General features: G+C 35.8%; 1 protein-coding gene across 14 annotated transcripts in view; it reads right to left on the reverse strand.

Annotated features, from left to right (window-relative positions):
• Positions 1-296: 296 nt before the first annotated feature.
• CAMK2D (calcium/calmodulin dependent protein kinase II delta) overlaps positions 297-13,441 on the reverse strand; it is a 326,351-nt gene continuing 313,206 nt past the window's right edge. For 7 of the 14 annotated variants that reach the window (XM_035030322.1, XM_035030317.1, XM_035030312.1 and 4 more), the window contains 5 exons: positions 11,269-11,344; positions 7,328-7,422; positions 5,104-5,332; positions 3,423-3,518; positions 297-2,264 (listed from right to left, as the gene is read on the reverse strand). In XM_035030322.1, the coding sequence (XP_034886213.1) occupies positions 3,452-3,518; positions 5,104-5,332; positions 7,328-7,422; positions 11,269-11,344 (467 nt within the window). In that variant the 3' untranslated portion in view covers positions 297-2,264; positions 3,423-3,451. Of the gene's footprint in view, positions 2,265-3,422; positions 3,519-5,059; positions 5,333-7,327; positions 7,423-11,268; positions 11,345-13,441 lie in introns of all 14 variants that reach the window. The other 7 variants (XM_035030320.1, XM_035030323.1, XM_035030319.1 and 4 more) reach the window with 3 other exon arrangements.

Raw genomic sequence — 13,441 nt, forward strand, 5'->3', positions numbered from 1 at the left:
TAACAGGCACTGAAGGATGGACTGGAGGACATATTTAGAAATTTTAGGACTCTTGTTTTTAACTACTTTGTTCTCAGAAAAATTTTCCTAGCAGAGTCTGTTATTTTGTGCATATAGTAAATTGCTATTATTACCAAGTGTATTCTTAAAAGGAAGCATAGTTCAAAAACTTCATCTTTCCATCAAAGGGAAACTGTTATGAACTAATGAGACCAGAGCAGGACACACTGCTGTTGGCACTGGCCAGCAACACGCATGCATATAGTACCTCTTCTCAAGAAATAAAGATGGACACATTGTCAGCAGAAATCACAAATTTATTAACTCTTAAATATATCAATCAGTCATTTACCATTATGGCAAGAAATATATACAGTGTCCCATGGTAAACTGCAGTGTTTCAAAATTATAGAAGATAGTAATTGTGTAATTCAGTTGTGGTGGAGAGAACAAATCACAATTTCCTCACATCTTAGTGTGGAAGACAAACTTGATCTATGGTAATACTTCAACACCACATGCTAAGTTAAAAGTGTAAAAAAAAAAACCCACTCTATACCTATTAATTATTTTTAAAATACATGTATGCCACGTATAGCCGGTTCACAAAAAGGTAAAAGAAATCAAAAAGGGAAAAACGAGGCCATTATTTTTTCACAGATCTCATTGGCAGGTTAACATGGCTCAATACATTTACTGTATATATTTATTTTAAATATATATTTTTTAAATCGTGTAATTATCAGAAAAGCTTCAATCCATCTACCATACATCCACTAGCAACAATATCTAAGGTGATTAGTCATCAACACAGAAAGGTGAAATGAGAGAAAGAAGGGTTGTTTAGATTTTTTGCTTCTGCTTTAAAAATAGGCTTCTGAAGATTGTGAATTACTATCGTTAAAATAATGCTGATGAAGATACCATGCACTATAAAGCATTTCGGGGAAGAGAAACAGCCTTACAGGAGCTGAATAAACAAAGGAGAAATGAGAAGCACAAAGAAAATCTGGGCATTTCCCTTTTCTTTTTAAACTGGAAAATCCTAACTAACTCCTCACAGGGAGATAATGTTACTGACACAAGAGAGAAGCTAAGAGAGCACAAGCCACAGAGCTCAAGTTCTAAACACTTATGAGAATGGAAATCACTTGCAGGTCTCTCTGACTTTAGAAAACCAGCTAGTGGTGGTGGAGCAGGAGGGGCCCCTGGCACTAGGCAGAACTAAGTGCATGTGCATGAAACCCTGATCCACTACAACCTGGTATTCTCCTTGCCAGTCGGTGGGACACTAGGAACCTCACTGCTTTTACCCGAAATTTAAACAATTCTAATACCACTGACCTAGGATCCCTATGTCCAAAGTAGAGCCGAAGCAGAATTAGAAACCTTTACAATCTTGACAACATTTTTGTGGGTCCTGAAGATGATCAAAAGTGCTAGTTTAGTTACCTCTATTATGCAAATTTCACTTTCCTTTCTGTCTTGTAGTGTGTGAGAAAAGACAGAAGAGGATGGAGAAAAAGCGAACAGCAACGAGTAAGATCAAATGGAGAAAAGAGAGCACATATTTGAGAAAGGAACACAAAACTCAGTGAATTCACCGGAAGTGTGAATATATCTTAAAGTGATCACTCTTAAATTATGTGAATTTTTCCAGTTTACAGTTTGACCAAAAACAACATGACTTTAGAGGGCAGCAAACCAACTGATTCTCGCTTCCACATTCATGAGTGATTTTGGCCACATACCAACCTACTTTAATTGTTAGACAGCAATTTCAACCAGGATCACACCAGGAAACTGAAGGTATATATATATATATATATATATTATATATATATTTTTTGTTTGTTTGTTTTGTTAAACAAGCCCAAACTGATTAACAGCAAAGAGTTTTAAAAATGTATGTTTCTCTTACAAACTGTCATTCAGAGAATAATTTTGAAGTCTCATATCTTGGCATAAACAGAAACTTGATGAATAGGTTGTACTTGGAATATTGCGGAATTTTTTTGGTCTGACCTCCCCCTATTGTTTGCCAACAGTAATTGAATTTTGCATGGAACATCCCCATAGTTGAAGTGTAAACAATGTATAGGAAGGAATATATGACAAGATGGTGCATCACATATGCATTACATGTAGGACCTTCACAACTTCATGCACTCAGAAACATGCATGAAGAGGAGGAGAGGACAGCCCAGGTTACCATCCAGGTGCCTTGAGAACAAGAATGCAGAGGTGGCACTGTTGATATTTAGCTGAAAGAAAGGGGAGGGGAGTGAGAAATAAGTTATACTGTTTTACAAAATTGTTTTGCCAAAGATGTGACTAGGCTACAGTTCTAAATTAATAGATCAAAAATACAGTTGTATAAAAGATCTTTGCTTGTGATCATTAAAAGATGAAATACACAATGTTAAACAGACAATATTAAAATAGGAAACTATTAATTAGCGGCCAACTTGGCCACACAGAGCTAAGCTGAAAATAGAAACAGGAACCCAGGCTTCAATCAGATTATTGAACTTAATTATGCATTTGTAAGCATTCATGTTTACTAACAGATATAATTTTGTTGAAAGAGATGAAAAGTTTAAGTGCATTCTTAGCTTTTGTCATTATTCTTAGACTCCTTGGGAAGTTAAACCTAGAAGTCCATTTAATGAGGAATATAGCCTCAAAAGCAGGGAAAACATATTATTTAATTGGAGGTCTTTTTTTTAATCCAATAGCAGGGAGCACTATTTCTTAAAAGCTCTGACAAGGTTCAGTGCTTTGAGTGGAGGAGATATTCACAACATTAGCACACATATCTGAATCCTAATCCAAGTTAAGGAACAAATCTTAACAACACAGGCGTGAATTTAATTACAGTCAACTTTCAATTATCCTCTGGAATTACCCACTATGTAAGTTTTAAATTTCAGCTTGACTTCCACTTGTGGCCTGTCCTCATGGTCAAATACCATTATACTCAGTGAGGCAAAGCAAATTAATTTATATATTAATCTTAGCCAAGTGCGTGACACAAATTACTACCTCTAGAAAAACAGACACCAAAAAATCCTAGAGCTTGATTTAAATTAGGTCTGGATAATTGAGAGTTGTCTGAATTGACCCAGACTGGACTTCTGATGCAGGAACTCCAGGATATCCTAAAATGCCAAGATCCATATGCTGAAGGGAGGCTCTTCTCAGCACTTATTACCATTAAAACAAGGGTTATGCTACAAAATGAGGCCAAACATTAGACTCAAGAGCTCATGCAAAAATGCTATTAAGTTTTCGAAGACCTTTTATATTTTCCATCGAATATAATGCAAAAGATGATATCCTTAAAGGGAAGAAAAACAGCCATGCAGCTTTTTAGTCATTAGCTCCATTCACAAAGTATCACGGAGCAGGATGTTACTTACAAGACCCATATGTGAATGGTTTTCAGGCCTTAGATGTTTTGCCACAAAGAGGTGCTTCCTGAGAAGTTTTCTTTCCCATTTGGAATACAGGATGGCCTATTAAGAGAAGCCCCATTTAAGCCACCTGGCATAAAATGAAGTTTTCTTAAATAGGCTCTATCCCATAAATACTTCAGGGAATTGTAGAAAATCCTAACCCTATAGTACTGTATGAATATAAGCCCTTCCATATTTACTGGCAATTAGTGCTGTACCTCTTTGGGGTAAAAAGAAAAAAACACAAACATGGGTGTCTTCATTATTATATTCCTTTTGTCATTCTCTTAATAGGCTGAAATTCATTCTAAAAATAATAGCTAGCTTTTTTTCCTTCATCTACTTTTTATAAATCCAACAGTGATATATAGTTAAGGCTATAGAGAAGGCCTTTGAAAACCACTGTGGTACATTATTAAACTAAGACATTTTGATAGATTCTCTGGAGTTGAATGGCTGTTTGTATAAATTTACTTCCCCATCCCACTCCCCCCACCAATATTACAGGTGATCCTGGTGAGAGAATTTGGAATGAGATCAGCAGTGGGCCAAACTTCTGAGTCTAAACTCCCCTTCTTGTTTTCAACTCATCCCTTCACTGAGCAACATTATTTCCCATTAATATTCCCCTTTACTCCAGTTGGAGCCAGGCTTCCTTACCCATACTCCTCTCCATATGAAACTAACATCCTGACATTGTTGTAGCCTTCTGATATACCTTGACTCTCTTCCATTTGCTCCAGGTCTCCAAAGTCCACTTGGAATGTTGGACAAGGTCTTAAATGATATCTTCTACACAAGGTATACTTCCAAACCGTTAACAGTTTGCTACACTGGTCCATTCTACTCTGAAGTTATGAACCTCATAATTTTTCTTTGGTATCCGTGGTAACTTGCTTTCTAAGCTAGAATATAACTTTTTTTTTTTTTTTAAAGATTTTATTTATTTGAGACAGAGAGAATGAGAAAGAGAGAGCACATGAGAGGGGGGAGGGCAGAGGCAGAAGCAGGCTCCCTGCCGAGCAGGGAGCCCGATGCGGGACTTGATCCAGGGACTCCAGGATCATGACCTGAGCCGAAGGCAGTCGCTTAACCAACTGAGCCACCCAGGCGCCCTAGAATATAACTTTTACCTTGTATTTCATCTGGTACAAGTTAAGCACCTCGGGGATATACAATAAATATTCATCTAATTACTGACCGCAAGAGCAGACATAACGTTGGAGGAAGACCCTGAGATACCTGCTACTTGTATTTTAAATGTTATGTTTATAAATTTCTTCTAATATCCATACCTTAGCCCAACAGATAATCTGTAAAGTTCCTGACATTATATTGGCCATTTTAGAAACTCTTCACCTTCCTCTGCCAATTGTGACAATGAAGCCACAAACAGTTTGCCTTGTTACATGATTTAACAAAAACCCGCTTGCTAGGGTATCCTCCAGTTTCTACTGTGTGTGTTTCAACTCACAAACAGCTGGTCTGATCTTTCTAGAGTTACAATCTGTTTCTCCTTGAACATTCCCACCAGTGTAACTGCTAGCATTAAATAACATATATCATGTTATTAACAATGGAATAAGTAAAAAAACGCTGACCATGGGTATATTAACAAAGAAGCTGACAGCCTGGAAATATTTACTTGATGGGTACTGTTGGCGACCCAGAGCGATGAAAATGAACATTCTGCCACTTTCCATCCCGGCGATGCCACACACGAGTCTCTTCTGACTGCATTGTCTTTGGCATCCCGCTGCCATCCATGTACTGCGTGAGCCTAATGTATGCTATGCAGGCGGCATCATCACCTACCAGGTGTACATGGGGGTTCAGGATAATTGTGTGGATTGGTTTATTGCTTTTGGACAAAGCTGAAAGAGAATAACATGAAAAACAGAGCTCAGTTTCTACATGAAGTAAACCAAAACCAATAGCTTCACCTGGGGCCAATGTATGGAATGCTATTCATTCAACTACAAATTGTTTGCACTAATTGAGTCCCTGGCACTGTGCAAAGTATAAAGGAAAAGAGAGCAAAAGTAGATATGCATTATTTTCTGTGTTTCCCTTTATACAGAATTTACATGTCACTCTGGGAACTTTGGTGGGAGAAAAGCTGAAGAGATATATTTATTTATAATGGTAAGTGGTTAGAAGCCATGATACAAATAGGGAGAAGGCCTGGCCCAGATGCAGGGAGCAGGTGACAGGATATCCTGTGGTCTTGTTCATTTTTGTTAGCTGGTGAAGTACATGGGACAAGGGAAATACATCAAGTATCAAATATGGAGATAACGGTTTCCGAACAACAACAAAAAAACTGGCCATAGCATGAATTTGTTTCCCCATCTCATTCTGTGACTCCTTTACTTCATAGAGTCCATTCCATGATAGTCCAGTGGTGGTCATCCAGTAAAAATCCAAAATTTGGTTATTGGTCATATAGCCTGGTTCTGATTCTCTAGTTCATTCTTTGATTAAGCAGCCCTCCCTAGGCTCCATCTTTTGATGTTTTGACAATAGCTACACATTCTAATTATTCAATGACCAAGAGATGTGAAGATTTAGCGTAAATGATGATGTCATTCTTTTAGATCACTAAAACAGGCTGAACTGTTTTTACCTGTTGTCTAAACCTGCTTCCTATTCTCAAAAAAGATCTGAGTAAATTACTCAGTTCCACAATCATATACAAAAGAATATCTTATTATGAAGAATATGTATTTATGGAAGTGATATAGAGTTTGTTTTGAAGTTAAATATTTAATGGGTTAATTATTCTTTTACTAGAGATGAGATGGTGTCAATGGAGAACCAACTGAAAGAAACATTATGAAAGAATGAGAAAATTTACTGAAGCTTTGTTAAGGCCAATTTACCACATAATTCTTTGTTTGCTTACAAATGCGCAGTGAATATAAAAAAGGTAATTCATTAAACATAAAAATCCATGCCAAGGCAGACATTCTTGATAATGCTTATAATTAAGAAGTGTAGTAATGATTAGGATAATCAAGCTCACTTCCAGTAATTTACCAAGATCTCACTGAAAAAGGGTGAATTCACTCTATGCATCATGCAAACAAAACACAATACCTAGTCTTTAGGTGTAAGGAAGAGGATAAAAGGAATTTCTGGGTTCCTTTTTTTTTTTTTTTTTTTTTTGATGACCTCAAGGATTTCTGCAGGAGTTTCTTTTGGGTGGCTGTTTCCTCTGAGACCACTAAAAATTTTTTTTTTTTTTTAAAGATTTTATTTGACAGAGACACAGTGACAGAGGGAACACAAGCAGGAAGAGTGGGAGAGGGAGAGGCAGGCTTCCGGCTAAGCAGGGAGCCCGATGCGGGGCTCGAACCCAGGACCCCGGGATCATGACCTGAGCCTAAGGCAGCTGCTTAACCGACTGAGCCACCCAGGCACCCCGACCACTAAAATTCTTTTAATGGCAACTGAAATATTTACCTGATCACTCATCTTCATGTACATTTTACTTTGAAAATGAGCACTAAATATGCTTGAAAGCACTCCTTTATGTCAAATATTCTGACATGCTATGGTGTCTTTTATTTTTTCATATATAAACTGATATTTATGAAAACTTACTTTTTTGGTGATTCATTTTACAGCTTATATCATCATTTACTGGGACCTCTATGGGGTATATTACCTTTATCAACATTACCTTTTATAAGTCAGCTAGTTTTCAAAACAAAACTTTTAAATTTCAAAACCAAAATTTTATGATGCAAAATGCTGGACTAAGGTGACAATTCTCATTGCAGAATAGAGCAAAGAAAACTGAAAATCTGGGAGAAATTCAAAGAGAAGTTGGAAAAGGCATGTTATTAAATTTAGAATAAATGTACCATTTTCAAAGTAGAATCGGTGAAAGTCCATCCCTTCCACTAAATTACCCAAAGCTTCAGGTTCAAAAGCAGTAAGGCCTGGGTCACAGATTTTTCTGTAGGGACAAACAAAACAAAACAAAAACATAATTAAAATAACCAACACATGAGTTAATATATTTTGTTTTACACATATTCACTCTTATTTATCAAACAGTGAAGGAGTCTCTTTAAAAAACACTAAAAATACAAAATTTCTTTCATAGGCCTTGGCAAGGTGGGTTGAGGAGCAGATGCTAAAAAAGCATTTTTACAGAGAAGCAAGTTCCAGCAGATGATAATCTATACTACTTTAGGAATCTCTTTTCTTAAATTTCTGCTTTTTTATATTTCCAAGGTGAATTTTCTAGTCTTTCTCCAGTTTTTCTCTTATTTTTTAAACGCTGCCCAAGTCCACTACACTCTCCAAGTCCTACAAAACCAACTTTGTCAATAAATAATTTGGAACAATTTCTGACCCCTTCTACATTATTGATTTGAAGGCGTGTCACATCCTATACTTCCTGGAAAAGCTGTATTCAAAGTTTATCGAACTTTTAAAATAAAATTAATAAAATGTACAAATTAGTTTTCTTTTTAATCCTAGAAATGTAATTCAACAAAGTTAAACTTTCTTTGGAGAAATTTATTCAACAAAGAATTGTTAAACACCACCATGTGGCAGATATTTTTTGAAACAATTATAATGCAACATTTAAGACTGGAATAGAAATAAATACAAAGTGCTTGAAAACCAGATTACTTACATATGGGACAGGGAAGATTTAAGAGAAAAAATGTGAGCTGGGCTTTCAGGAATAAGTAGGAGTTGTCCAAGTGTGTGGAAGGTGGTAGGAAGGAGGAGGGTAGCAATTACAATGAGATAGTAGTGTGAGAACATAGAGTGTGTTTGGGGAATGACGGTTAGTTGCTTGATCTGGTGAGCACTGAGTATGTATGTAAGTCCATGGAAACATAAAGGGGGAGACAGTTCCTTGGGCCTGTGGTGATAAAGGTAGGCTTCTCAGAGGAAGTGATAGAAGATCCTGGATTTGATGAATTAGTGGAAGTTTACAAAGTAGATAAAAGGATTTGGGACTATATCTAAAACATTCCCCATTTAGGAGGCATAGCATTTTAACTGTTCAACAGAAATACAAGTTTCAAAGGCCAACTCACTATGGTTCTTCGCAGTATTGTTCTTAGAATGTGGAATTGATTTTTTAAGGAACACTCAAAGTAGAAAATAAAAATTAAAAAACACACCAGTGATTATTCTTGTGTGTGTGTGTGTGTAATTTTTTTTTTTTTAAAGAGCCTTGAAGGCAGGGCTGGCAGGGGTAGTGGGGAGGCATTTTACATTTTGCCTTAGACTTGTTGGTGGGCAGGTACTTCCAAGCTCAAAGTCAGATATATATATAATCTCTTTCTAAGAGGCAAATGGGAGGAACAGTGTTCCTATGGTAACAGGAATTTATTCTGCCAGGGGCTATCACTTCCTCTATAAATATGACTTTTGGTTGTCAACATCGGTGAATCAAAATTTTTTACTACCTTATATTGGCACTAAAATCCTCTGAGAATCTCTGTACCATGATGGATCTCTTTACCTAACCATCAAAGAGTCAGTATATCTGAAAACCTGTTAGTCTGTTCATTCTTTCTCTCTCCTATGTATATATGTATTTATCACCTGTCACAGGCTTTCGATTTATAAAGGATTCACAAAGCTGCCACTTGGTGTGTATGTGTGTGTGTGCGCACATGCTCTGAACGGGTGTTCTAAGGACTTCACTACTGTGTCCTACCATCCAAAAAGCTCCCAAATGGAAGGTCCTGTCAGAATATCCCTGGGCCTGAGAATGCAACACCAGGCCAGATTACAGGCCTCCATAGGCAAACTGATGTGATTCCAAGGGATTGCATTACTTTAAACTGTTGGAGAAAATAGGAAATACCCCAGTTTTGCCTGGCTACCACCACCACCAAAACACACTTATTACTAATTCACAGGAGAATGCTATTACATATATATACATATATATATATGTGTGTGTGTATATATAATATGCTATTACCTATATATATGTATTATTATGTATTATGCATTATTATGTATATATTATATATGTATTTTCATGTTTGGAGAATCCTATAGGTCTAATAAAGTTATTGGAAAAGAATAAAAGAGCAGGTTCTATGGCACAGACTTCTCAACTGTTTAAAAGGGAACCCTTGTCTCTGAGTTTTCTTTCAAACTCCATATCATACTATTTCAGTATTTATTTTAAATGTTAAATAGTTGATGCAAATACACATGTGTATGCATGTGTTTGCATCTATATGCACATACACAATTTATAAGAAGCAATCTTGGATTTAATTCTTACACTCAGTCAAATATTAAATATGGAAGAGAGTAACTATCTGTAACTGATGATAAAAGAAATACCTTACATAAAATTGGGGAAGAAAGAAAAAAACCTCACACATAATTGCATTTCCCAGAGGCAATGTCCTTTTACCCTTTTTAAAAATCATTTGGGCATATCTCATTCCATTTTTAATGCTTTTTTTAAATGTAACTGGAATAATTATGTACATTATAATTACATCATAAGCATTTCGCCAGAGCGCTAGAAACTGCATAAATATCTACTGTACCAAATTCACCACATATTACTTACTGGTTACCTTAATGTTGGACTGATGCTTCCAATTTTTCACCATTATGAATACTGTTTCAATAAATATGATTGTTTATAATTTTTATCCATGCTTTAAAAATCCATACCATGTTGAATTTTTATAAGTAAAAAGAGGATTAAAACAATTTGAAACTTCATAAATGCTTTCTGGTATATAAGAACTACATGTCCCCTCTAACCCCTGCCACCACCACTAACCTAAAGATTTGCCTCTATTTATATCCCGATCCAGTGGTGGAGGAGAGTCGCCATAGTCCTACAGGATCTGCACCCCTCTGGTTGTCAACAGTTTTTACCCTGCTGATCTGATGAGCAGAAAATGCTCTTGCACTCAATTTTGCATATCTTGGCTTTTTAAATTTTTTTGCTTTTTTTTTTTAAGTATACAAGTTTTATCTATTTTGGTAGCCTAATCATTTTATCTTATTTGTGATTACTTCCTCTGCTTTTAAACTTATAAAGATCTTTCCAATCAGAGATCAAATTCAATCTCTTTTTTGCATTTAACTCTTTCATTCAAGAGGAACTCACCTGTATGGAATAGGGGAAGGCTTATTAGACTGGTTTTTATCTTCACCCCAATAGCTAACTTATTTACCCACATACTTTGTGAAATAAGCCTTCATGCCCTATTTATCTGAATGCTTTATTTTTATTTGATTGGAGTGATTTCCTTTATATACCCTATGATCCAGTAGTTTATAAACTAAGCATTTGGACCTTCCTTCAAATAAATTGTTACCTAAGAAACAAACTCATAAAAGAGACGAAGATAAAGTTGAGGTGTACTGGCTGAAGAGGAAGAAGGCTGCCTCACGTTGCCTCCTGATCTCTCTCTCTCTGTCCCAGCACCTCGACAGAGCTGCGAGGCAAAACGTTTCTTAAACCAAAATGCCCTTTTTTGTGTTTTCTCTCATGGTTTTGCTCTCATGGATGCTCTGCCTGGAATGCCTTCCCCATATGGAGGTGCTGGTGATTGTGTCTGGGCACTGACAGAGAAAGCCCCAGTCCTCCTATTAGAAGTCTTGTCTTTCCTCTCTAAATCCTAAATTTATTTCTCTCCTGGGGACACTTAATTTATACCTTGAAATAACTCTACTGTTGATATCAAACCTGGGGTTAAATATACATGAATTCTGGTACACTGAAGAACGCATTCACATAGAAAATATTTTGTCATATGCATGAAAGCAAAATAAATGTGCCTCTACTCACGTGTAAGCTTCAAAGTCTCCATTGTTGATGGCTTCAATCAGTTGTTCAGTGACTTTGATAATTTCTTGCTTTCGTGCTAAAGGCAAAGATAGATTATTTTATATGGCTTTTGTCCTTTATTCTCACAAAACTCTAACAATATTGCTATTTTTCTTAAATGGGGTAGTACTATTTAAGACACACCCCTCCCTGAACAATGGTGTTATTCTCTCTATAATCTTGCTGCTCATAGCGCAGAGACCAGCATCATCTACTTCTTTTGGGAGCCTGATAGACACACAGATTCTCAGGTCCTATTCCAGACTCACAGATTCAGAATCTGTATTTTAACAGGACCTTTAGTCACCCGGAAGTCCAAGACTATATATACATTTTAATAAGTTCTCATTACCTTTATCAATTTGAGTTTGAAAATGTTTTTCTCTTGAACATTAAAAATGTCTATCTTCAGAGCATAGATGATCTTTTACATTGAGACACTTTATATAATTATTTTTTACTGTTCAGCCCAATCAACTCTACAAAAGGCGATGCCAACACTGTAATTGCCATCGTATTTAGACAAATGGCCTTCAGTACACTCTGTAAATTGGAAAACCAACATATGAATCAATATGTAGACGTAGGAAGATAACTAGATGGAAGCTGCCCTGCAGAGATGTCAACTCCAACACCAAACATGCTTTGTTTCTATATATATCTCACAATTGGTAAAATTATTAATAGTTGGCTTGGCTTAAATCCCACCTATTCAGTAAATTCCTTTCTGATTACATCTGCAAGTGTTCTTTGCCTTTTTTGAATGCCTACAGTGTATCATTCATTTGGTAATTAAGCATATGCTACATACCATGACACCTTCTTTAGTTAAATCATTACTGGTTTTAAATTGTTACTAAACTTTGTTCACTGTGTAACTGCCTTTCTATTAAATTAAAATCGCCCTGTGTGTGTGTGGGGGGGGTAGATGCTATTTTTTTTTGTATCCTCGAAGTTTTATTCCAGTGTCTTTAATAAAATAGATGCTCAATAAGTTTGTGAATTTGATCAGTTGCTTTTAATAAGCTTTTGACTTCAGAACACTATTCTGTTACTAATGAAATTAATGCACACAATTTTTAAAAAATTTCCCTGAGCTTTGCTTTAAGAACATTGTGATATTTCCTTAAATCACTGGAAATAAACTGGGAGAGTCACAAAAAGTTATATCCCTTCTATCTTAGTGAAATTGCTATTCATCACAGAAAAAGCTTGGTTTTAGTTTGTTATTGATTAAAGGCTACCAGTATGGATTTTTAATGAAACTGATCTTCAATAAACAGGTTTTAACCACAAAATTAAATGTTCACGTTACCCAGGTTATTATATTCCTTATTTAAAATAAATATCCTGTAAACCTAACGACTTCATTTATACTAATATGAGACTACCCTAATCAAATATGATTTGTCCATAAAATGGTTGCTAATAATGTCAAGACTGATAATATCAAAAAAATCACTATATAGGTTAGGTTTTCATATTTAGTTACATAATTAATTTATATTAGGAAAAAAAGAACATAAGGTTTCTTAGCTCCTACACACATTTAAAACATTTTTTTGCCCTTGTTCCTTTGATTTAGGAATATAACGTATCCAGGCATCCAAAACCTACTGACACTAGTAGCAGGGAATAACTCTGTAATAGAGAGGCCGCCAATGGCACATTTTAGCTTAATTTAGTTCAGCAGTAAGTGATTCATCTGTCTCTGGCCTCAACAATATGAACATTTGGCAAAAATGCATGACAGCTGACCCGATTCTGCAATATAAAGGACATTGGTGAGACAGTGCTCAGGAAATGAGATTAAGAAAGCGTGACTACCAAAACTTCCTCCTCAATATTAAATCCTTGTTTAAAACTAATAAATTTCTTAGTTTGCTAAGTAAAAAACTAGAGTTTAGAAAACAATGTCAATTTTTAAAAACAAGAAGGGGGAAAAATGAACATAAGATCAGTGCCCTTTGTAGAGCTTCATTAGGCTAAGACAGTTTATAGAGTGTGAAAAGTTCAAGGTCACTTTCTGAATTTTCCAAAAGTCTCTGCATTCCCTGATAAGCAAAATATGGAATTAAAATATCAGGGTGTGTGTGTGTGTGTGTGTGTGTGTGTGTGTGTGTGTGTGTGTGTG

This window comes from Mirounga leonina, unplaced genomic scaffold (genome assembly GCF_011800145.1).
Source record: "Mirounga leonina isolate KUSES-001 unplaced genomic scaffold, KU_Mleo_1.0 Mir_357, whole genome shotgun sequence".
NCBI classification, from domain to species: domain Eukaryota; kingdom Metazoa; phylum Chordata; class Mammalia; order Carnivora; family Phocidae; genus Mirounga; species Mirounga leonina.